Raw genomic sequence first — 25,132 nt, 5'->3', positions numbered from 1 at the left:
CACACATGCACACAACCTATAGTGCTAATAAATAACGGTTCGAGTGATTAAATACATTTATAATGCAATGACGTACATCATTCTTTAAATAAGTTATAAGAATATCAAGTTTCATGAGACAATACTGCGAATGGGCAATGACCGGCTTCTGGAAGGTTTAAATTGTTCACTGTTACACTCCACACATGGTCTCCCAATTACGATGCTTTCAGGCAAGGCAACTGTTCAAAATATCCATTTCACACAGTCACTGCGGGTTGTCAACTTGTCTCCTCCCGAATTCATCAGCGATGATCCATATTAGTGTGAACCTGTAGATTCTGAATCTTCAGTGATTCATGGTTCCTAAAAGGAGAAGGTCGAGAAGCTCTCTCCATGACCGGGATGGTGGATGACAGTCCTGCTGGAGGCGCTGGAACGCTGATTTTGTCCGTGGCTTCTGCGGTCATCGTCATCATCATCAAAGTGGGTGACCTTCTTCACCGGCCCGCTGGAGAACCTGGGGTTGTTTCTGAAGATCGGAGCGCTCTTGAGCTGGACCTTAGGGGCGGGGCGGGGACGGAACACTGGCGTGGTGCTGCTGGGTCGCCTCTGACTCCTGGCGGGCTGGCTGGTCGGCCTGCTGAAGCCGCGGCCGACCGGTCTCGGGGCCTGTGGCTGGCGAGGCTGCGGGGGGCGCCGGGCGGGCTGCGGCCGAGGGGCGCGCGGGCGGACGAAACGGCTGCTCGAGTAGTCATCGTCGTCCAACGATGACGGTCTCTGTCCTCTTGAGCTGACGAACGAGGACGTGCGACGGCGCGGGAAGGGCTGGGTGGGACGCTGTTCCTCGGGACGACGGACAAAGGAGACGCTGTGGTCGTCATCGTTGGCCGGGAGGCTGAACTGGCCGGCGGGAGCTCTCTGTCTCTGGAACTGCCTCGTTCTTGGCTGGCTGACGAAGCTTCCACTGTTGTCGTCATCGCTAGAGAACTGACTCGTCCTGGGCTGGCTGACGAAGCGTCCGTTGTTGTCGTCATCGCCAGAGAATTGGGTGAATCCGTTGTCGTCGTCCCCAGTGAAGCTGAATCGCGAGAAATGTCCACGAGTCTGCTGACGGCGACTTTCCTTGTTGCGACGAGGCTGTGCCTGAGGTCCACGGACAACAGAGGGCCGAGCGGGCTCCGGGACTCTGCGGTCTACGAAGTGCGCAGGCTCTTCGACGAGGGAGACTTGGTTATCGTCATCGTCGCTCACCAAAATGAACTCGCTGTTATGGCTGGTGAAGTCTTTCACAGGGCGAAGAACTACCGGAGCACTGTCGTCATCATCTCGGAAAGCCGGAGAGCGGGCGCGGCTGATCACTCTGTCACCGCGATGAGACTGAGCAGGACGACGCTCGCTGAAGCTCTGATGGCCGTCATCGGATGTGAGCTGGTGCTGGTCATCATCCGAGACAGGAATCGGCTGCTGCCGGCCCCTGAACTTAGACCCAGCTCTGCCGCGGCGCTGGAAGGTGAAGCGACTTCCCCTCCGCTGGGCGCGGCCGAAAGTCGCGCGCACCGCGGAGCCGTCGTCGTCAGACGGCTGGGCCAGTGGCCGGGCTTGGAGCTGGTCCTGGGGCTGGGCTGCATCGCGCTGTCTCTGCAGGACGACGGTCCGTGATCTTTTGTTGACCGGCTCGGGGTCGTCGGCGACCGCCAGACACAGCAGCGCGGCCACAACAAACAACTGGAATGGAGAGAACGATGCCGGAATCAAAACCAAACCAACGTCTTACGCTAGTATGATATGACAATTCGCAACACGTATGAGACTTTAGCTAGCAGTCATTACTTTAGTGAAGACTGGAAAATACATGCCAACTTAAAGCTGTTCCTAACATTGCAGAAAGCAGTCAAAGACCAAAACGGTGATATATTTCCCAGCTAACAAATCCACTCTTTACGGCTTCGTAAAAGTCAAAGTAAAAAAAGCAGCTTTTATTCGTAGTTGCTATGCATAAGCTATTTATTCGTAGTTACCATGCGCAAGCTATTCAAAGAAATCGTGAAGAATGAAGCCTAAACTGGTATGCTTTTGCTAGATGGTTGAATTCATTCGACTTAATTTCCAACAGCAGAGGCAGATGCTTTGTTTCACGCTTAGCTGAGTGCTTACCTTCATGATTGGAGTGTGTGGTGCACACTGGTACCGTTTAACACCAGTACAGTTCTTTTATACTAAGGCTTGAAGCAGGCTGCGTAAGGTCGTCACTTTTTCCCGTATAAAACACTCAACACTGCGTGCCATTTTATGTAATCGATGCATCGCTTCATTGTACTTCAATGCGCACAGGAAATGTGCGCTCGCACCATATGACATGGTGAACAGTGGTACTGGACATATTCATTGACACAGTGACATTGATTGCTGATTCCCTATCTGTTCCACTGTGCGTGTTGCCAGTTTTCCGTGAAAATGATGAAGTTGTTATGTCGTAAATGCATATGGTACATGAGACTTAGTTACGTAATAGGTACTCATTAAAAATGCCGTTTATTCTTCAATATAATTCGTTACTTATATTTGTCTTTTTCTACAATGTATAAGTTTCTTTTAAAATGTTCAGAAGCCAAAACGATTTGAATGTGTTCTAAGCGGATGTAATTTACCTATAATGAATTGAACGTTGCATCTTTGCGTGTGACATAATTGGGTGAGTCATTAAATCCCCTGAAAATCGTGGACATGACTGGGGGGGGCTCTACAGAGCCCCTCCCGTTTTTCGGCAATATCTTCCAAACCGCTTTACGTAAAAACACGGAACTTGCGGTACCTTCAGCAGCCTCAATTTGACACCTAATTGTGTCCAAATTTCAACTTTCTAGCTGCTATAAGTCGGCCAAAAATGACGTCAGAGTGACGTAATGTCGGCCAATTTTAAGGCAAAACATTGAACTACGGCAATCGCTCTCAAGACCTCGGTTTTTAAGTTAGATGTAATTTCTTTGCATGAATGGACTAAGTTGTTGTAGGCGAGCAATGGCATCTTTGAGCATCATCATAAGTAGAAAAGTATGTATAAATAACCTTATGCTCATTCTTTGCACTTTTTTGTTGAAATTGAATAATTAAACAAAATCATTGATATATTTCGGCTTGCGCCATCTTCAGAATGTACAGAAACAATTGTCGACACAAACAAACAAAATTCGATTCCATCAATCAATAAATCGTGCAGCGCTTCAATCAGCTCCTTGATGAGAGAATAATTTCATATATACATGGCTCTCGAAATAACGATGCGCCGTCCATGATATCTACGATACATGTACAATATACAACACACAAGATCAATATACAATATACAAAATAACAACATAGAATCTGCATGAATCATCACATTGTTTGGCGCAGCCTAAATCAACGGCACAATCAGACAGTAGTTGTCACAATCAATTAGTGGATATGTACAATATAGTTATGTGGGGGTGTACGATGGACGCTGCAGAAGTGGCCAGGATGAAGTTTGGGTGTTCAAACATGGTTTTTGGTTCCTTATTTCCACTGATTCGGATATTTTTAAATCAGCGACGTCTTTACACACTCTTTCAATGGAGATTTTGAATGACGATGATGTGATTGTACATGATGGGTGTCTTTGGGTAACGTGATCCCCAAGAGGGGTGTTTTTTGCCTTGTTCTTAGCGTCACGAAAGTGTTCATTGAATCTGTCACGGATGCGCCTTTTTGTTTCGCCAATGTAAATAGTACTTTCATTGTCACAAAGATTACATGTAATTTTGTAGACGGCATTTTTGATGTGACAGCGGCCTGGGAGCCCTGCTTCGCATGTGGCACAGCGTTTGGCACCAGCAGGGCACGGGGGGCTTTCCAGCGCTGACCTCACGATGTGTTTGGCCACCGTTTTCCCACTGGTCCACGCGATACGTGCCTGTACGCCACATGAGCGCACTACCCCGTTGACTCGTCGTGCAAGGGTCTCGTCTATGTCCCATAGACGAGGGTCCCATCATCATTCACTACACGTCAGCACACCCGATGCAATGCAAACGCTCTGTACTACACTCTCAGCTTCTACGCGCCAAACGACTAGGTTCTGATAGACAAGCACAAGAACGGGGCATGGGACTCATGGAATCACTGTTCAGACACAATGGATACCCGAACAGACTCATTCAAAGCACTAAACACAAAATCATGTATCACAGACAAAGATCAAAAAGACGAAACACTAAACAACGAGACACCGACACGACTTACATATCTCTCCCCTACATAGACGAGACCCTTGCACGACGAGTCAACGGGGTAGTGCGCTCATGTGGCGTACAGGCACGTATCGCGTGGACCAGTGGGAAAACGGTGGCCAAACACATCGTGAGGTCAGCGCTGGAAAGCCCCCCGTGCCCTGCTGGTGCCAAACGCTGTGCCACATGCGAAGCAGGGCTCCCAGGCCGCTGTCACATCAAAAATGCCGTCTACAAAATTACATGTAATCTTTGTGACAATGAAAGTACTATTTACATTGGCGAAACAAAAAGGCGCATCCGTGACAGATTCAATGAACACTTTCGTGACGCTAAGAACAAGGCAAAAAACACCCCTCTTGGGGATCACGTTACCCAAAGACACCCATCATGTACAATCACATCATCGTCATTCAAAATCTCCATTGAAAGAGTGTGTAAAGACGTCGCTGATTTAAAAATATCCGAATCAGTGGAAATAAGGAACCAAGGCAAAAACCATGTTTGAACACCCAAACTTCATCCTGGCCACTTCTGCAGCGTCCATCGTACACCCCCACATAACTATATTGTACATATCCACTAATTGATTGTGACAACTACTGTCTGATTGTGCCGTTGATTTAGGCTGCGCCAAACAATGTGATGATTCATGCAGATTCTATGTTGTTATTTTGTATATTGTATATTGATCTTGTGTGTTGTATATTGTACATGTATCGTAGATATCATGGACGGCGCATCGTTATTTCGAGAGCCATGTATATATGAAATTATTCTCTCATCAAGGAGCTGATTGAAGCGCTGCACGATTTATTGATTGATGGAATCGAATTTTGTTTGTTTGTGTCGACAATTGTTTCTGTACATTCTGAAGATGGCGCAAGCCGAAATATATCAATGATTTTGTTTAATTATTCAATTTCAACAAAAAAGTGCAAAGAATGAGCATAAGGTTATTTATACATACTTTTCTGAATGGACTAAGCATGAATGTGGCTATCAAAATGTTATCCCGGGTTTTCGACATTCTGAGCATTTTGATATATATATATATATATATATATATATATATATATATATATATATATATATATATATATATATATATATGTATATATATATATATATATATATATATATATATATATATATATATATATATATATATATATATATATATATATATCAAAGAGTATTTAACTTTAAACCGGTATTTAATAAGCCACCCTTTGATGAATTACTCTAGAAAATTTGAGCCCAAAATCTTTCAAAATGGCCAAACTATACGGATTATGTGTAGTAAAAATTTCCACAAATATAGAGTTTTGAAATCCATTTTGCAGTATGTTTTTGACATCGTAAAACAATATAAATAGCACCATCGTGTTCCAGAGCTCAAATTGCATCTGACAGGCACCTTTTTTGTTGAAAAGTTTATTATCATTGAAAGATAATTCACGAAGTTAGGAGCAAAAACATCTTTTTCAAAATGCAGTTTGCGAAAAATCCACAGACGATAAAACGAACTAAAAAGGACCATAGCGTATGCAATAAACTGGTTGTGCTAGACATGCTTCAGACTTTGCATACAAACGCAAAATGTTGCCTCTGGAGGAAGATTTGTATTTTTTTCAGGAAGTTGCCTCTCCTATGGCGATACGGACCATGCTGTATTGACGAGAAAACGTCAACACACTTTCCTCACCTGCTGTGTAGGTATTCTGTAGGTTTGGATCGCCTATGTTCAGTGCCCAATTTCCCCCTTCATGTGGTGATTTGCTGTTTTTATTCTTCCATTTTGGTTCTAATGACCTGAAAGTTGTTGCGCCCGTCCAGTGAACACGTCATCGTTTACCGGTCTAAAGTAAAGCTCATGGCTTTGCTTATTTATTACAGAACATATGCGCGGAGCAGAGCTGCATACCCTTCGCTTGAAGAGCTTCTTCGGCTTCCGATCTAAGCTGACCTCTGTGTGGACATATGTTGCTGGACGTGTCGAGGGACTGCGCACTTCTTGCACGCGCGGGGGGGGGGGATTAAGGGCCTTGCGCGCAGGTTTGAAATGGGGGTGAACTAGCCTCCATCCAGCAGCACGCCGGCTCGATATGCTGCACACAGCATCACCAGCCTCAGTTGGCGGACGCTGCCTCCAGGTCTGCCAGTACGAGCTGGTCTGACGGAACGTGACGAGGAGCGGAATTCGGCACAGATGGCAGTATTCTGGGGCCTGGGGCTACCTGGGGCTCTACAGACCCCTGAGGCTCTACAGACCCCTGGGGAAAGCCCAGAAAAGACTTCATCGCCTTTCGAATGATCGCGTTGCTGACACCGTAGGCCCAGTATTCGACGAGGGTCGAGAGCACTCTGGCAGAGTGTGCGATGTACAGAAACTCAGACGGCAGCATAAGCAATCGGGACGCGATGCGAAACGCCGTGCCGATGATGTCGATGAGAAGAAATAGAACCAGCAGCTTGACGATACGCTTGAAGGACTTGAATCGCAACATGAACCGCCGAGTCTGACGGCTGACATCGTTTTTGGCCACCCGCTTCTCATGCTTCCAGCCCTGGACCGCCGTGTAGACCAGCATAGCGCACGTCAACGCTGAGCAAACGGAGATGCACGCCTGGGTGGCTATCGTGTACGCATTCGGTAGTACAGACCAGTTGCATCTTTTGATCTGGTGGTCAATGCCCAACACTCGGATGTCAAACTCGGCTACAGTCTCGAGTCCCAGAAGGTGGCAGACCAAGCCGACCAAAGTCAGCATGAAAATGTAGAGCCATGTTATGGCGACCATCCTGTTCACCCACCTGCTTATGATGGTAAAGTGGCGCAGTGGAAACACCACGGCGATGTACTGCTCCACGGCCAAACAGAATGTCGATAGCTTGAAGCCGCCGAAGGTGCTTGAGGCAATTATCATTAGCGTACCGCAAAGCAGCCGAGGCGTGTTATATGCAAACATAATGTCAGCACTAGCGCATGCGAAAAGCATAAAGCTGAATACAAATAGAATAATAGTCATGTTCAGTATGAGGATGACCATTGGCTCTCCACGAATGGTACGGTTTCTGGCGATCATTGTCAGAGGCAGGGCGAAGATCGTCATCAGCCCCAGCGGTGCGACCATTCTCAACCAGCCGGCCATTGTCGAACTGCAGAAGGAAGCCGACCAAATATGGCAGATAATGTACCGAATCTAGTGGACGGGTCGGGTAGCGGCTTTTTCTCGGCGATTCGCAGGTTTTGGCCACCAAGTTATCTCAGCTTGGTTCTTGATATGGTGCCTGTTGTTGTGGAGCCTGGGTCTCGCAAGACGCTCGTCAGTCTTCAGGCAAACCAGCTCGTTGGGCGGACGCCGCGTCGTTATATACTGACGAGGGCCCCCCGGCCACCTCCAGCGACCCTTGTACAGCAATCGGACGAGATCGCCATGCCAACTCTGGCAAAACTTGGTCTTCTGTCTCCATCTCCTCGGTGGTCTCCTTTGAAGATCGGGCATCGGCCGCTGATATTCGAGATCTTGCCTTTGCCTAGATATAGCACGACCTATTCAGCTGAGACTCCTGCTCTGATGCGCCTGTCACTCAGGGTAAAGGTGAGACCATCATCAGTCCAAACCATCAGAATGTAAGTGAATTCGACTTACGTAAGCCGTATTTATGGGAGTCTCCGGCACCGACCTGCATCAATGGTAATGGCCTCCGCAGCGGCGTTTTTCTATGACCTGACTTCAGGTCATAGAAAAACGCCGTTGCGGAGACTATTACCATTGATGCAGGTCATTGCCGGAGACTCCCATAAATACGGCTTACGTAAGCCGAATTCATAATATTGTTAATTTATCACCCAATTTCTTAAAATATTATGCCTATCTTTGACGTGCCTCTTAAGTTACTTTTTGCTTCTTCCCAACAAATACTTATATTTGTCTTTTTCTACAATGCATATTGCATAAGTTTCGTTTAAAATGTTCAGAAGCCAAAAAACGATTTGAATGTATTCTAAGCGGATATAATTTACCTATAATGAATTGAACGCTGCGTCTTTGCATATGACGTATCACGTAATTGGGTGAGTCATAATTGTCTCCTGCAGGTGTCGCACATGCAATCGTAATCTGTTAATCGGACGCATTTATGCAGCACGCGCACGCGCATCACCATAACAGGCATTCCTTCCTGGTAAATTATGGCTCTAGGTCAAAGGAGACATGGATGACACCTCAACCGAAATGCCAGAAGGAAGTGGGCTTGGCCTATTGTGATACATATTGCGACGAAAATGGACGTTGCTTTACCTTAATGGTTCATTGCATAACATCAGACAATTGGTTTCATTGTCACATTGCATAACTACGTTAAGAAGGTGCATTGTATAGGAAATGAAGCTAAATATGTAGACCTGGCAATGGGATCAATGGGATCAAAGCTCAGTACCGTAAAGTGGGGCTATTTGAGACAGTGGGGCTATTTGAGACAGTATTTAAAATCGCTCTAAAATGAAGATCGTTTGATTTTTGTGTGATATTTTTGCTCAGGGAGGTGTGGAATCGAGTAGTAAATCGCCTGAGCAAATAATTCAGCATAAATTTTAAGTGGTTTTTATTTTATAGCAATTTTAAATACTGTCTCAAATAGCCCCACTGTCTCAAATAGCCCCACCTTACGGTACCTCAGCGTGCTCATACCTACCTACTACAAAAGTTGTTGTGTTTGCACTTTCCCCCTGCTTAGAACACCTCAACAATCGCCGTGCCTGGTCTGAACCCGACCCGGCGCGAACAAAGTCGTATCGAGGGCAATATTAACTGTAACGGCGAGACCGCAATAAAACCCATATACCACGATGCCAGTCTCACATATCTCACTTGTTACGCCCGTTTGGCCGGATTGAAAAGTCTCTTTTAGCCTATTTAGTTCAGTGAGTATGTAACCACTGGATACAGGTGAAGTGGAAGTAGGCCGGAATGTTACCACCCGCTGGGCGCCAGCGCCTTTACGGGCGGCGCCACTCCTGAAGGACGAGCCTCGTCGGGCGCGAGTCGCTGCTGCTGGCCCCACAGTCCAAATATACCGTGACCGCTCGGCCAGAACAGTAGCGAAAGGATGACTGAGGACGGGCGAAATGATGGCTGAGAACGAGCGAAAGGACCATAAGGACACTGAGCGTGTATCCTGAATATGCTGTTTCGCCATCCACACTCATTCAAGAATCCGCGTTCTGAGAATTAACGAGTCAAGGAACCCACATTCACTCGCCGAAATCGCCAACCCATTCCTTCCGGTTCTCATACTTTCGTATGCGGTGCCATTTGGACACGGCTCATTCACCCGGGTAACGCAACGTCCCATCTGTTCAGCGGGCGGCCCGGCGGCTGACCACGACCGTCCAGTGTCGACTGCTGCAGTAGGTAGCAGGCGCGCAGCTGACCTGCGACTGGCGCGTTCCGAGGCGCCCGCTGAGCGGCGGCGACTCCGGCTCCGACTCCGACCCCGACTCCTGCTCGGCTCGGCTCGGCTCACGCAGCCCATTAGCCACACTGACCTGCTCCCGATAGAGGCGGATCCACTGGGCACTGAGCGGACCCAGTGGATACTGAGACGGACCCACTGGACACTGATCGGGCCCAGTGGATACCGAGACGGACCCACTGGACACTGAGCGGACACTGTGGATACCGAGACGGACCCACTGGACACTGAGCGGGCCGAGTGGATACCGAGACGGACCCACTGGACACTGATCGAACACTGTGGATACTGAGACGGACCCACTGGACACTGAGCGGACACTGTAGATACCGAGACGGACCCACTGGACACTGAGCGGGCCCAGTGGATACCGAGACGGACCCACTGGACACTGATCGGGCCCAGTGGATACCGAGACGGACCCACTGGACACTGAGCGGGCACTGTGGAACGGAAGCTGAGACGGACCCAGTAAATAATGAGCGGGCACTGGAATGGATGCAAGATGGACAAGGAACTCTGAGATCAGACTCGCGGAAACTGAGAGTGATGCGGATCCGTGTCGGACACCAAACCGTGTCCGGGGCGAGTGTGGATACGAAACGAACCCACGGAAACCGAGAGGATCCGGGGTGCACCGAGTGGGCCCAGACTGCACCAAGATTACCCAACAAATATGGGGAGTGTGGACAACAAACCGAACGGATACTATTAAATTAGTATCCAGCAGCATTGAAATACGGAGCGCTAAATGCGTGCGTTTAAATGGCACAATTTTGGCGACTTTCGTCTGTTCGTTAGCTGGTCACGACATTCGGCTATTTAAGTCTGATCGGTGAAAGTCGCCCTCCCGATCGGGGAAGCTAGTCACGGATCTTAGTGGTCTGTCATTTGTTCGTGGGAGACGATAAATGAGCGATGTATTTTGTCAATGTTTTCTCTGCTCCAACATTTCTTTGATGCACTTGGTCTACTGGCATCGCCCAAGATTACGTGCATGCTCTTTTGTTTTTTTCTCAGTTCGAACCGTGTTCTGAAATTAGTTCACTGGGTAAGTGGTCAGTTTCAGTTTCTACGGCAGATGCGAATGGAACCGTCCTCGTATGTACGGACCGACAATTTATGTCTACAGCATGTGGCGAGCGAGACATGTGGTGGACACGCATAATGCATCTCAGCTGTAAAGAAACTGGAGAAAAAGCACATGTTGCTGATGCAGGTCGATAACTAACCGCAATGTATCCCCAATCCGTCGGTTGGAGCCCACTTCAAAAGATGAAACATGAAATACTTAGGTAGGTACTTTTAACCGAGAAAACATCAAAACATGCTGCCACTGTTCATTATGCTGAATAAAATATGTCCTAAATGTAGTGGAGTAAGCAGTAGTTTAGGGTTTTTATGCTATTTTTGGCCTGGTATTAGTCATGTTGTCTCCATTATACATAGCCTTTTCCCTCCCAAAGACATGGTAATACTTGATACTATACTCAATCATCCATATTCAAGCGAGCTCTGTGTTCGATTGAAATACCACACTTCTCTGTCTCCGAAGCCACGCCCGTATCGAACACATTGGTCCTGTATCGCTTATTGAAACTGGACCTGTAAAGAAAGGACACGGCATAACAAATGGAAGGAAACAACAGAATCGGCCGTCGACGCTCGGCCGTTCCGCCGTCGGGTCGCCGGCCCGGCCGCCGGGGAAAGCTGTCAGAGCGCCGCGGTCTCGTCTGTCGCGGCCTCCTGTCTGTTAAGTGAATACACTGAGACGTAGAACTTCGTTAAATTTTCATGTATTATCGATTTCTTGTGAACAAAAGTTTCGTCCTGAAACATAGGTAAACCCGATGAGTCACATAAAACGCATAAGAAGATATCTCGCGGAGAAATTATCAGCTCAATTCACGAACCAATTATATACAAAGAAAATATAAAAAGAGCCGAATAAAACAATTAAAGTACTCACTACAGTGCGCCAATTTCTTGCTATTCCTGAATTTCCTAAATTTCTACTTTTATGATCAACAAAATATTTCACATTACAAGAATTTAGTGCACCAGCTCGCGCGGAGTTTGGATGTGGTCCACTGACGATCGCGATCACGAATTTCAAGAGTGAGATGAGACGATTTATTATCCATTTGATCACGATGTTCGATCTTCTCCAGTATTCGTTGTCAGCTGATCGTGTCTTGGGCCTCCGAGTCGTAATACTCCTCGTGCTACTTCTGCTGGACGGGTCTTCGATTCTTTCGGTTTGTCGTCTACATAATAAATGCATTTTCGTATCGAGTCTATAACTGTTCGGATTTGCTTCGCATGTCATCGCAAGCAGTCGTTTTCGTATCAAATTTGGCACCTTTGCGTTTGTGTTCGATCCAAATAGTCCAATTACTGTACAGTCCTTGATCTTGCAGTTTATTTCTATCGAAATATATTGTGTCTCTATGCCGATATTGGTCGCATCATGTCTTCCCCGTGTTATTGCTTTCATTAAACAATCAACATAGCAGTTTTCTTCGGAATTTCGTTTTTTGCACTTGTCTATAATTGTAAGGCTGACTACACCATTGAGTCGGTTTCGTGAGCGAAATGTTGTGAGGGCGTAGCGGTCGGCGTTGGCTCGGTTTTCTTCAAAGTCGATGTCGGTTCGTGTTTCGGTTCGTTTCAGATATTGATGTGTATGTTGGTCGCCACAGTTTCGGAGATGTATTGACTTGTGAATTTTAAGGATGTCAGCGGTAACCGGGTATTCACGAGGTCGCGGGAGATTGTGGTGCAAACCGTTCGTGCAATCTGGTAGGTCGCCATCTATCTTTCCGTGGTCGGGTTTTTGTCCTTTGTCTTTTGTCAGTTCCTTTTCCGTTGATCCTAGTTCTTCTATGTTCATATGAAGTGGCGTCTTGACGTTAGTTTCGTCGGGGTCAGATCTTATTGCACATGTCGCTCGTCTATCTTCGTTTTTCCTTTCAAAAGAGCCTCTGACGCATAACCCAAATTGATTTTCAAGGAGTTGGCTATTCCCGACGGTTCTTACGACTGTAGGCATGATGGCACAAGAGTCCACGCCTATTAGCATGTCGATCTTGCCTTTCGGTTTCGCGATTACCGATGCGTCAATCTCTGGAAAGTGACTTTGAATTTGTTTTGCGTCGAGCTGATTTAAATTTGCGGTAATCTCATCAATTTCGTATGCTGGAACTGTCCAAATTTTCCCTTTCAGGTCTTCTAGCGGAACATCTACTTTTTTGCTGTCGAGAGACGTGTGGTCATCTCCAACTTTTACTATAGAAAGTGTTGTATTTTTACCCTTTATCCCCAGTCTTTGGGTCGCACGACGAGTAATGAGTGAAACACTGGCACCCGAGTCCCACATGACATTGATGCGCTGATTTTTACATTGGATCGCGTTGACTGCCAAGATAGGACGATCTTCATTGCCAAGGACATTGTGTACTTCGTTGTTTTGATTTACAGCCGTATCTGCATATAATTTTCGATGAAATAATGGATGATGTCGTTTACCACAAATTTGGCCTTCCTCGAATACCGTACATTGGCTAGAATTCAGACAATTTTTGGCGATGTGTCTGCTAGTTTTCAAACACTTAAAACATGCTCCTGCTTGCTTTGCAACTTCAGACCGTTCTGCCACCGACATTTCTAGGAATTTTGCACAAAATTCCACTGAGTGGCTGGGCGTCTTATGAATCCAGCACCACGATCGAGATTCCGGAGATCGATGATTTTGAGTGCTACCCGACGCATAATTTACAACTTCTTGCTTTATGTTTGATGATGACGTTTCTTGGGCTGGATTTGCTAAAGTGTGATGAACATGTCTCGCTTTTTCGGTTCGGATGTCTTGTTCGGTATATTCTATGACTCGTTTTTCTCGAAGAAGATAATTTAGAAGGCGTTCAAACATACCATTTGATACATCAGTTGAATCCACTAACAAAATCCATTCCCGTTTTTGGGTGGGCGGCAACAATTTTTCGACCATACTGATCATTGCGATAGTATCCATCTCTTCGGTTAAATTTGTACGTTTCAAATCGAGCCAACATCTTTCGATTGTGTCGACCATCCTAACGAACTTCTTTGTGTCACCCTCTTGAACCGGTTTTATCGACGTGATGTCGTATATAATAGAATCCACGAACTTCCGAGGATTTCCAAAGACATTGTCTAATCTTTGAAACATTTGGTCATAATCATCGGCAACTCCCTTTACGGTCTGCAAAGCCGATCCTAACAAACAAGATCGAAGGGCATAAGCGTCTTTGCCATACGCAGGTTCCATAAGTCTCTTGAAATCGTGTTTGAAATTTGCGTACTCTCGAATGTCGCCCGTAAACCGAGGAGCATCTAGAGCCTTTACTTGAATTTGCCTTGAAGAAGAGGAATTTTCTGAGACATGAGAGGCGTGAATTGCTCGAATTTCGTCCAAAGTCGATTCTACTACTTTCATATACTCGTCACATTCCTGCAATAGGCTGTCGAGAACACCGTGCGATGCGTATTCGTTAATCGTTTCGATGAGTCGATCGTTCGCCTTATCTAATTCTTGAAAGCTAGCGCGAATGTCATCGAATTTATCCTTTAACACTGCGAAGGGTTGCTGGTGATGGCTTAACTCTTTAAAAGCGTTGCATTTTCTCGAGAACTTACTTTTTGCGCTGGCTCGAGCTCGTTTCGTCTTTCCAATCGGTTCCATAATAATGTCTTCATTTGCCTTCATTGTTTCAAGTTTCAAGAAATTTCTAGTAATCAAGCAAAGTAAATTCAAATATTCAAGTAATTTTCAATCATTGTTCTTAATAGCTTGTAGACGAAATGTTAAGTGAATACACTGAGACGTAGAACTTCGTTAAATTTTCATGTATTATCGATTTCTTGTGAACAAAAGTTTCGTCCTGAAACATAGGTAAACCCGATGAGTCACATAAAACGCATAAGAAGATATCTCGCGGAGAAATTATCAGCTCAATTCACGAACCAATTATATACAAAGAAAATATAAAAAGAGCCGAATAAAACAATTAAAGTACTCACTACAGTGCGCCAATTTCTTGCTATTCCTGAATTTCCTAAATTTCTACTTTTATGATCAACAAAATATTTCACATTACAAGAATTTAGTGCACCAGCTCGCGCGGAGTTTGGATGTGGTCCACTGACGATCGCGAATCTATCAAATTCACGATACACTGTCGTCAATCCGTGCCACACTTTGCCTGCGGCCCGCCCGTGACACGCGCTAGGAATCCCCGATCCGTGTCGCCTACTCCTTATCACAGACCGGTGTGGCGTGCAAAATGCCGCGATCGTCCGGTCATCGGCGCGTCGTCTCGGCACGGGCCGCAGGCGGAGTGCTGCACCGGCGAACACACGGCCGTTTCATCACAAACAGGTCATTTCTCCTCACATGCTCGCTGAGTAGACCCGACTCGGCCAGCGACAGCAGCCGTCCACAATTTGAGTCCGCGGTGCGGCTTGTTTTCCGGTGGACAGCTGGCTCGGGAAATCGGCTCGCCTCGTCTCCCTGCTCGGTCGAATGTAGCGCGGCGCTCCGGTACGTCACGTGAAGATCGGCCAGAGATGCGACCGTCACGGCCGTGAGCCGGTGTGTGTCACGCGTCAGCGTCACTTTTCACCGTGACATTCGTGACTCGGGTGCGAGTACGGCACGTGTACGGCACATGCTACTATTGAACGAAATTTGAACTTGAAAGGAAACGAACTTAGACTTAAACAGCTTAGACTAGACACTTAGACACTTAGACACTTTGACACTTAGACAGCTTCTTCGCACCTAGCATCGATTTAAAGGCATGCAAATATTTACGCAAGCCGTTGAGCAGCAGGACGATGTAAAAACGTCTCACTTTTATCAATGCATTATCTTCTCTGCCCAGAAAAAAAAAATCCAGGAGGCAGTGAGAAATGTCAGTAATATAACCATGTCAAGTCCCCCCACCCCTCGAGATGTAGTCCGTCTAACTGAAGGTTTGCAGTCAAATAAGCATCTCGGCTTGCACTTCATGAACTGCAATCCTATATGCTGACAACTTTTAGTCAGTCAGCTTTTGGTACATTCAACACATCGATGGGGCGGCGACCTGTCTCGAAATCCTGCAACAGCTGAATATAAAACAATCATGCTAAGACTCCTGGATCCGAAAATCACAAAGTGATAGAGTGACGTTATGCATTCACCATGATGGTCATAAGTGTGACAATGTGCATCACACGCATTACAAGTCTAAGTTATCGACGAGCTGTTTGACTTTCCGGGACCATCGCTTCCTGAGTTAGTATGACTTAGTAAATGCTCTCTGGAACCGCTCGCATATCTTGCCGACGAATCTATCCTGGTTTATTGTCAGGTAGCATTTTCAGCTAAATCTTAGAGTTCGTGTCCGTCAATCAACGTTCTGACAACACATTTGCCTATGCAAAACAATTGAGAGAACCCGTCTGATTTTCATATATTGTGCCGAGTCTGCGCAATGAGCATTTTGAAAGGTGATGTAGCGAGGATTCGCACAATTCGAACTGTGACATTTGAACATTGCAAAAATGTGCATTGTGCATGTTAACAGATAAACAGTTTAATTTTAGCAACCAAAATAACGCCAATCAGCCCAACGCAGCTGAAGATCACTCCTAAAGATGATCGTGTTACGTCTTAAAAAATGCATATATTCAAATCGTTATATAAGCAAATAGTAATGCGTGCCTTTTTGACGAACGATGTGAAAGAATTTAATAATTTTACATACCAAGTTGCCCACATTTTCTTTAAAGGTCACGAATGGTAAGGTAAAAGAGTGCAAATCTAACAGCTTAAGCACTTTTTTAAGTGAAGACATTGCGGTATTAGTTCATTAAAAGCTGCCGCGGCGTGTAGGTCGTCAATAGCGCCGACAGCGTGGGCGCGTCTGTTCGCCCGTACCCACCGTCGCTACCGTCTTTGCCCGGAAAGCAGCTCACCGAGCCGGTGGCTGTGGACGTGCGGTCACTCTCGCGGTGGCTTCTCTCAGCCAGCGCTCCCGGAGAGCGACCGTCAAGGCCGGAGAGCGTCCCGCGGTCCCGCCCAGTGCGCTGACCCACCCGGAAACGACGCAGCCGCAGCTCCCGGCTCGGCCGGCCGCGTCGGCACCGGCGCAGCGCGCGCGGAGAGAGAGGCGGCGGCGGCGGCGGGCCCGCGGCGCGACGACCCACTTCAGCCGGGAGTCGATATAACGCGGCGCACACCGGCCAGCAGCACAGTGCTCCACCGGCATCCGGACCACCTCCCGACAGCTCCCAGACGCTCAGACTGCCGACATGAAGTGCCACGTGATCGCAGCGCTCTGCCTCGCCGCAGGTGGGTGTCGTCGGCGCGTCTTTGGTGTCGTCGGCGCCGTTGTTGGAGGCGTCGAGACCGACGTCGGTGCCGTCGGATTCGTCGGTGACGTTGTCGGAACGTTCTATGCTGCCGTCGTCGGTCTGTGCGAGCCACGTTTGGGACTATAACCCATGAGCTTCGGAACTTGTGTTGACTCGACGGTGTGATTACCCTAGAAGCTTCTGTTGTGTTATTCGTGCTTGATTCATTTTTATGATGGAGTTTCAATCAAGCTGCTTGATTTTTCAAAATCTTGCCAACACATTTTGACATTTTATTGTGATTTTAACCTAACAAAAAATAGCAGAGTAAAGTTGCTTCATACCAATTACCATTGCGAAGACAACGCTATTGCCTGTAGTTAATTTGATGATAATTTGTCTGATCAAAAACCAATTTTACCGACATAACATTTATAACAACTCGTGAACAATCACATGTATAGATTGTTTCAATTTAAATGCTCTTTATCGGATAACCAGGACCGTTTATCTGATTCTATTTTCCCCTCAGATTTTAGTTTATGTCGCGTCTTTTTATCGAACAAGTTGCAAGGCTAGTATGATTCATCACCGCTTTACTGAAGACGCCCATCTGATATCGGATCAACGGACTGCTAAAAATATGCATATTTTGAGCTCGGTATGACCTTACTGGAGATTATGAAAAATACTTAAGCTTCACGTTTCAAAAAAAAAAACACATTCTGCCGTCATTTTGTCATTTGGAACGATTCTGTTTTAGAAATCACCAATGACATTATCACCGGCAGCTTCAGTACGTCCAACGTTATATGTGCTTCGTTTTATCTCGAAGCCTTTACATCTTCTGTTTCATTGCATTACAAATTCTACCATTACGAGTACTGGCTTCTTTGAAACAGTGGTTTCCTTCTTTGAAACCTACGCACCACACCGTGTTGTGATATCTGATCACATTAGCACCTGGCGATCAGCTGAGGTGTTCTGTTTTCCTCCGTTATACGTCGGGGAGCGTTTTTCCCCGCGGGTGTCCGTGCCAGGGTAGGTATATGTCCGTACAGCCTCGGCCGACCTTGCCCGCTGTTATCGTATCAGTTCGTCCTCAGTGCAGACCGGTTACGCCGGTCAGGCAAGGTTGATCGGCTGTCAGACCAGATCTATGGTCAACGGGTCCGAGCCATGTGTCCTCATAATGCTCGCAAAAAAGGAAACACATAAGCTAGGCCCGGGCTGAAGAGGATTGTTTACAGTTTGAGTAGCGTGAGATCATGATTTGGCGCTTCAGTAGTAAACGCTGACAAAGCACTTCGAGTCCGACACGAGCTGCACGTACGAAGATAATGAAATCGAAATTGCTGCTTTATGCGTAGCATTGACGCATTAAGTGGTTCTAATGAATTCGGTAAGCCGATTGTAAAGATTACAGTACACCATTCATTGGCTTAGCACCCTGGATAATTATTCGATTAGACACAACGTCGTCTAAGTTCTATCGCAAACAAATTCGGTGAAGCTTTCTGTTGTTTGTGACTTACAAGTCACGGCCCCGCCCGACCTCTCAGAGGCCGCGTGTAGCCCGGCGGCGGGCGCGCAGCCTACATTCGGCTAATAACCGCGTGCCTGATGACCTCTGACCCGGCTGTCCGATTATGTCAGAGGCCCATGAGCCGAAGTAAGCCAGCCCGTTAAACCACGCCGCCCCGGCCGACCGATCTCCACACAGCTAACTGGGTCATTGTTTTACATGTGGAATCAGGTCCTGGCGGCCCGGCGGCCTTTTTACCTGGCGTCGATGCCGGAACCGAGAGCACCGTTACGCCCAGAGAAGATGGTCATTCATTATCATACACACACGCATTCACTGGGAGGCCAATGACGCGCTGTGATGAGTCGATCACCAGAACGCCTGTGTTCCTCTCTAGGCGGCGGTCCGGTGCCGCGGGCGGGCGTGAATGGCTCGGCCGGCGCCCGGGCGGCGCTGACCTACAGAGGATCGGCCGCCGGCGGTCGGCGGCTGGGCTGTGGGTCGCTCAGGACCCAGGGCTCTGCTGGGCTGGCTGGCGGCCAGCTCGGGTCCGTCTGGGTCGGCTCCGGCCGCACACTGGGTCACTGGGTGACGGCAGCGCGCCGCCGCCTCCTGACGACCTTCCGAGCGGCGCCGGAGGCCGCGCCCGCCACATACCGGGCCGGTCAGGGCACCCGGCCGATCACCGGCCCTCCGTCCGTCACGGGCCGCCCTCACTGATCACAGGAAACGCATCCAAATCAGCCAGAGATGCCATATATGGTCAGCTCCCAAAATGAGAATTGCTCACTAGCTTTTTTAACAGAAAATGTGTTTCTGAATGGATTTGTTTCTGGCCTTTTATATCAATGGCAATAAATTGTCTCATTATTTGCAATCGACGTCTGCCTTTTTCAAATTTCAGCTACGTGCACGCTTCTCGTGCCTTCAAAATTAAATATTTTTTTCTTGTTGCCAATCAGTTTACCAGGAAGCCGTCAATAAAATCGTTAAAACATGCGCTTTTACGGCGTTCCAGCAAATTGTTGCTGTTTAAATACCTTACCAAATTACCCTATGTAGATGTCATTCAATGTTACAAAGTTTAAGATAGCCTTATTAAGCGTTACAATTCAAAGTTTAAATTCTATACAGACGAAGCAAGAATAAATTAATCATGTCAATTTTTATACTTTTACATTCAACACTAGCTTGAGTAGCTGCTCTCACATTTTCATTTTGTCCTATTGTTCCTTGAAAATAACAAGCATAATTTTCACACTGATAGTAATCATACCTACCGCACCGTAAGACAGCCGGAAATAATTTTACCAATTCTATTATAAAACTTTGTGTCGTTCTGTCTCAGCGCCTAGCGCACCGCACCGCTCAGTGGAGCAGCTTTTCTTTCCCATAATGACGGAGCACGTGCTACCGCCGTTCCGCCCCGTTTGCGGTCCGACTGGCTGATACCGGATCAGGGGGAGGGGGAGGGAATCAGTGCGTCATGTGGGTGCCCACACTCGACAAACTGGCGTCACTTTCCCCAGGAGGTGCGGTTTCACGGCTCGGTGCGTGCTCGGAGACGGTCCCACGGTGCCAATCAGTTCAGCCTCGGGTCCGGAGCTGCCGCCTAATGCAGGACTGGTCATAAATGTGGCGTCGAAAGCGAAACACATTTCGTGGGCTTCGACACTCCCGTGTGAAAGCATTTTTATCACCTTGCTTCCGCTTTCGTCCCTCAAGTGAACGTACAGCGTTACACTGGTCTATCCGGGATGCTATTCAGTTTCATTCAAACTTTCTCAAAGGTAAACGCGCACTGGTGGGCATTCAGACAATCTGTCTCACTATTTGTTCCTATGCATACGTTCATCCACAGTGGGACCCGCATGCTCAGCGGTCGTACGGACGCAGCCCGCGGTCGAACAGAACTACGGTCCATGGTTGTATACGGACGCAGCCCGTGGTCGTACGGACCTACGGTCCGTGGTTGTATACGAGTGCAGCCCGCGGTCCGACGGCGCCGGCAGCTGCTGCGGCCGGCAGTGGTGACCGCTGCGGCCAGCCATGACGGGGTTGTGCCACTTCACAGGTGCACATCGGTGACCCAGTCTGTGGGCGTCCGTGCTACTTTCGGTGCACATCCGGCGTGCACGGCCGGCCGCTGTTTGGTGCACGGCCGGCCGCTGTTTGGTGCACCAACTCTCTCGCCAGAGTTACCGGTCCATGCGGCGTGGAGTGTAAAGTCGCTCCCCCGACTGCCAGCTTCGTGTGATTATTTTAATGGGAAGCTCGTGTGGGAAACATTCCCGGATGCATTTAAGGCAATGAGGCAGTGCAGTCGGCCGTCACGATGACGTAGCAACATTTGATGGGCTCGGCGGTCGTCATTCGGTCCGTGTTCCGTCATGCATACGTTATCAGCGTGCGAGAGAGCAAACAACTATCGGTTTTGGAAACAGCCTGAGTGTTTCAAGTGTGTGCCGTGCCTGTTCCGTCTGTTCCCGACTAACTGTGTGTTTGTGTCTGTTCCAGTGATCGCCTCTGTGACGGCTGACTCCGCTCAGCATGTTCAGGGTAAGTGAGCACCACTCTCTCCGTCTTCTTGTCTGAAATCTTTTCTCCCATGTCTCACACTGTTCGTCTTGTCATACCGGTTCATCTCACCCAATGCCGACCGGACTTTTTGCACAGCTCCCGGCTTTCCCCGGTGTGTTTTTATGAGCACGTGCCCGACGTGCCTCCGGTTCCTCTCCGCTCATTAGCTGCCATATTCGGGTGTGAGAGCCGGGTGCGGCCGGCGCGTGCCGGCTCTGCAGCTGTTTGTGGACTGTGACGGTCCCGGTGACACGGCGCGGTGACTGACCCACATGTGTGTCCGTCCACAGGCGCCCAGCAGGCCGAGCCGCAGTTCCAGCCGCAGCAGCAGTTCCAGAGGCCCCAGCAGCCGGCGCCGTTCAGGCCGCTGCCCTACAACCAGCAGCTCCGCCGCCAGAGCGTGAGTGCAGCACATGAGAGCACAGCAATCCAGCACACACAGGAAAACACATCAGTTCAGAACACAGGAGCGCACAGTAACTAATTTCGCTGATGGCAGACGAGAGCTCCGTCGCTTCAAGAACACAGAGACGCTCGCATTTTGTCTCCGGTTTGTAGGATCACCCAGCGTGGCTGGCGGCTGTCACGCTACGCTTCAACAACGTCGGGCTGAGACGGTGAAGACACTGCCTTGTGTCAGCTGGGCGTGAGTACAGCCGTGTCCGACAGAACGACACAGTCACGCGTGCCGCCACAGCCCGGATCTGACTAGAAATTGAGCTAACGAGCCATGGCACGTGCGCCGGGCCATCCGGCGGTACCGGCTGTTAGTGAAACTCTGTCACCTGGCGCTCGCCGTGGCCGGAGTCACCACACACGCCAGCTGGAGCCGCGGTCCGGTCCCGTTCCGCCGGCCGCTCGCGCTGTGCAGCCTCTCGGCGACTATTAATTACGGAGAAATCTGCCGGCCCACCGGGCGGCTGGGTCTCCGGAGCGACCCAAATAGCGTCCCGATCGGGCGTTCGGCAGAGGCCGTGAGGCCGGTCAGGACCGAGCGCCAGGACTGACCCGAGGGCGGCCCGGCTAACGGGCGCCTCCGCCGGCCGCCCCGGCCCACCGCCGGCGGATATCCATAAATGGACCGGCCCTGACCGATCTGGTGTCGATTTAGATTCAGAGTGGAGCCCGAACGATCCCCGAGCGGGGTCATTGAACGCTGCAAGATCAGCCAAATTTTGGCTCCAGGGCGTCCGTGATCAGCTCAACTGGCGCCTCTCGCTGCCCCAGGTATCGGCTCATCGCGAGAACCGATGAAACTAGCCGTGAGCCGCGGTGCCCGAGGAGCACGATAGCACAGTTGCTCGGAGGAGCGTGAAGCTGCTCTAGTCGGGTGCATACGGTGCTTTCGGGTGGGTGCAGTGGGTGCTAAATTCCCATCATCCAAATCAGAAAGTTAGCTTGAAAAAGTGACTGTACAGAAGCTCACGGGAGCTCAGCATTGCCTAACTTGTCTAATAAAAGATGGCAATTTGCATCCCCAATAGTGTGAATTTCACATAGAATCGCCACCAGTTTCAAGCACTTATCCCTAAATGCCTGGTATCCAGACTCGGTCAAATGGTTGGCACATAATGCGTCCTACATCCCGGAGGCGCCGACTTTCTCCCCATATCTGTCCTTTTACGATTGTCATCGAATGATGGGAGCGATCAAACTGTCTCTCATTATGTTTGAAGGAAAACGTCTGTACAATGGACGAGGATTTATGGAGACACTGTGCTCTGTGAGGCCCGACACAGCTTTTTGTAGCCCTCCCTTTCGCTTTCGCCTTGGAGGCAGCCTGACGACACACAACGGACCCAAGCTCCCCAACGGGCCACAGAAGACATGGCGGAACCGTGCACCGTCTTCGATCTCCAAATCGGTGACGGAGCATCTCAGACACGAGTTCAATTTTCACAAAATTTTTGAGGAATCTTGAGCAGTTATCACATGTTCAAATGTTGACGGTTTTGGGACTTCCACTTCGTTTGTTCGGATCCTACCGGGTTTCTATTTATGCATTCTGCTTTCGCTGTTTCTTCCTTACCTGCTCATATTCTTACCTCATTCATTCGCACTTTTATTTGTGACAATTATAATCGTTCTGATGGACTTCGAGCATAAAAGCTGTACCTGTTAGTGGCCACGACTCGACTATGTAGACTGGCATGTGATCTGACTCAGCATTCTTCTTTCCACAGCCCATGAGCCGGATGCGCGACTCCATCTACAGCTTCTTCAGCAACCTGATGAGCGCCGGCCGTCAGTTCCGTCAGCAGGCCTCTGCGCGCATCTTCAGCATGTTCAACCGCCGCTCCATCAACCGGAGGCTGCAGCGTCAGGAGTACGCCCCTGCGCCGGTCCAGGGCCCCGTGCCGTCCCAGCAGCCCCTGCAGTAGATGCCCCCGACCCGGGGCGCCGCCCGGGGCGTCCGAGCGCTGCTCCTCGGGGCAGCTCTGACAGTGCCAGCCGACTGACCGGCCCCGGCCGGCCCTGAGAGCCCGGCCGGGGTCGGTCAGGGAGACCGGCCCGACCGCTCAGCCAGTGCCGACTGGCAGCGGCAGAGCGGAGCCCAGACAGCGGGCCGGCTAGCGGGCCGCACCTCCACCGTCCGCGGTGCCGGCCGCGCTCAGACAGCATTGGCGAGTCCAAAACGTGTGAATGTCGATATTGCGCTCATTGTGTGAGAGGAATGCGTGCAAACCAGGGTTCATCGTCACGCGAGTACGAAGACGTTTATTGTTGTTACGAGTGATTGACGATTGTTGATTGTTTCTGTTGCGCTCAACACTTTGCCTTTTGCACTGTTCTACCTCAGGATGCGATGTCTTTGTTTCTGTTTTGTTTGGCAAAGTCGCTGTAGGACGGCGCCCCAGAGATACATATAGCAAGACACGCCCTGATCATTTCTATGTCACGTGCGTCAAGAGGTGCATCTTGTGTGCGATCATGGCCACCTCTGCAACGAGTGTGGTTTGTGCATTTACTATTTATTTCATGTGTCATTGTATAATAAAGCCACAAATCCAATCACTGGCGAGTTTTATGCTGGACACAATGCAAAAATGACATGGAAAGGTCGCTGGGCTCAGAGAAATAAGGAGCAGGCAGGGACATTTGCATTATATTTTGGCTGTTTACATACAATATATCGTACAAACACTTGCTTAGCTGTAGGATGGCTGTTTAGCAAGCAGCCTACCATAACACCAAAATTATCTCATGCGGCACACTTCGGTACAGTTCGGTTTTCTCCATACTCCCTACCAAGGAAGAAAGGGGTATCATACCTTTGACTTTTTTCCCTTATCGTGGCCCCCTCCAAAAAAAAAAAAATAACCTTACAAGGTACGGTTGTTGATGCCCAATCAGTCTCAGGTCAGCCAATAAATTCCATGGTCGGGTCAGAGACCGAAATGTCGCGGCCGATTTTTGCAAATAATTTCGGCAAAAGCGGTGGCAGAGCAGTAACTTTGGTATCATCCTGCTTATCATGTCCAGCCGCGATGACCGATATGATCTTTTTTTGGAAAAGGTCACATTGGATATAAACATGAGGTTAAGGTCCGTTCAAAGTCAGAAAGGCGGTCGAGAGAGGTCATGCTGCACATCTGTCGATTCGGCAGCTCTTGACCTACACTGAGTTCATATTTCGCATCGAAGTATTTTCTGGTCTATAGCACCCATCTCATTAAGGTATCGAATAAAGGTAGATATAAGATGTGAGAAAGTTTCACCTTTTGTATTTACGGTAAGAATTACAGCAATTTCGTAGACATCCTTTCTTTGGCCCACCGCAGTGATACCAATAAAGTATGTTTGTTCGTATAGCACAACATCCGAACACTAACATCCTGCAAGTAATTATTGAATGAGACGCTACTCATTTCGGAACGACATAAATCGTAAATTTGACGCAATTCAACATTTGTTAAGGTGTGGTTGGTACAAGCGT

At 48.6% G+C, this 25,132-nt stretch overlaps 2 protein-coding genes across 3 annotated transcripts; one reads left to right on the top strand and one right to left on the bottom strand.

The window, feature by feature from the left end:
• Positions 1-11,423: 11,423 nt before the first annotated feature.
• LOC122384804 lies at positions 11,424-13,154 on the bottom strand. The gene is made up of 2 exons (XM_043372547.1): positions 11,680-13,154; positions 11,424-11,540 (listed from the first exon to the last, which is right to left on the bottom strand). Exons 1-2 carry the CDS (start codon positions 13,087-13,089, stop codon positions 11,424-11,426), a joined length of 1,527 nt encoding a protein of 508 aa, XP_043228482.1. The 5' UTR covers positions 13,090-13,154.
• Positions 13,155-16,327: 3,173 nt separating this feature from the next.
• On the top strand, positions 16,328-24,207 carry LOC122384811. Of its 2 annotated transcripts, XR_006257094.1 has the most exons (5): positions 16,973-17,088; positions 21,133-21,174; positions 21,486-21,595; positions 23,379-23,652; positions 23,700-24,207. XR_006257094.1 is itself a non-coding variant. In XM_043372555.1 (4 exons), exons 1-4 carry the CDS (start codon positions 17,049-17,051, stop codon positions 23,574-23,576), a joined length of 390 nt encoding a protein of 129 aa, XP_043228490.1. In that variant the 5' UTR covers positions 16,328-17,048; the 3' UTR covers positions 23,577-24,207. The 2 variants fall into 2 exon arrangements, 1 of the variants encoding a protein (XP_043228490.1); XM_043372555.1 differs by having other exon boundaries at positions 16,328-17,088; positions 23,379-24,207.
• Positions 24,208-25,132: the final 925 nt, after the last annotated feature.

This window comes from Amphibalanus amphitrite, unplaced genomic scaffold (genome assembly GCF_019059575.1).
Source record: "Amphibalanus amphitrite isolate SeventyFive unplaced genomic scaffold, NRLGWU_Aamphi_draft 000199F_arrow, whole genome shotgun sequence".
In the NCBI taxonomy this organism is placed as follows: Eukaryota; Metazoa; Arthropoda; class Thecostraca; order Balanomorpha; family Balanidae; genus Amphibalanus; species Amphibalanus amphitrite.
This window is presented reverse-complemented; position numbering and strand designations above follow the sequence as displayed.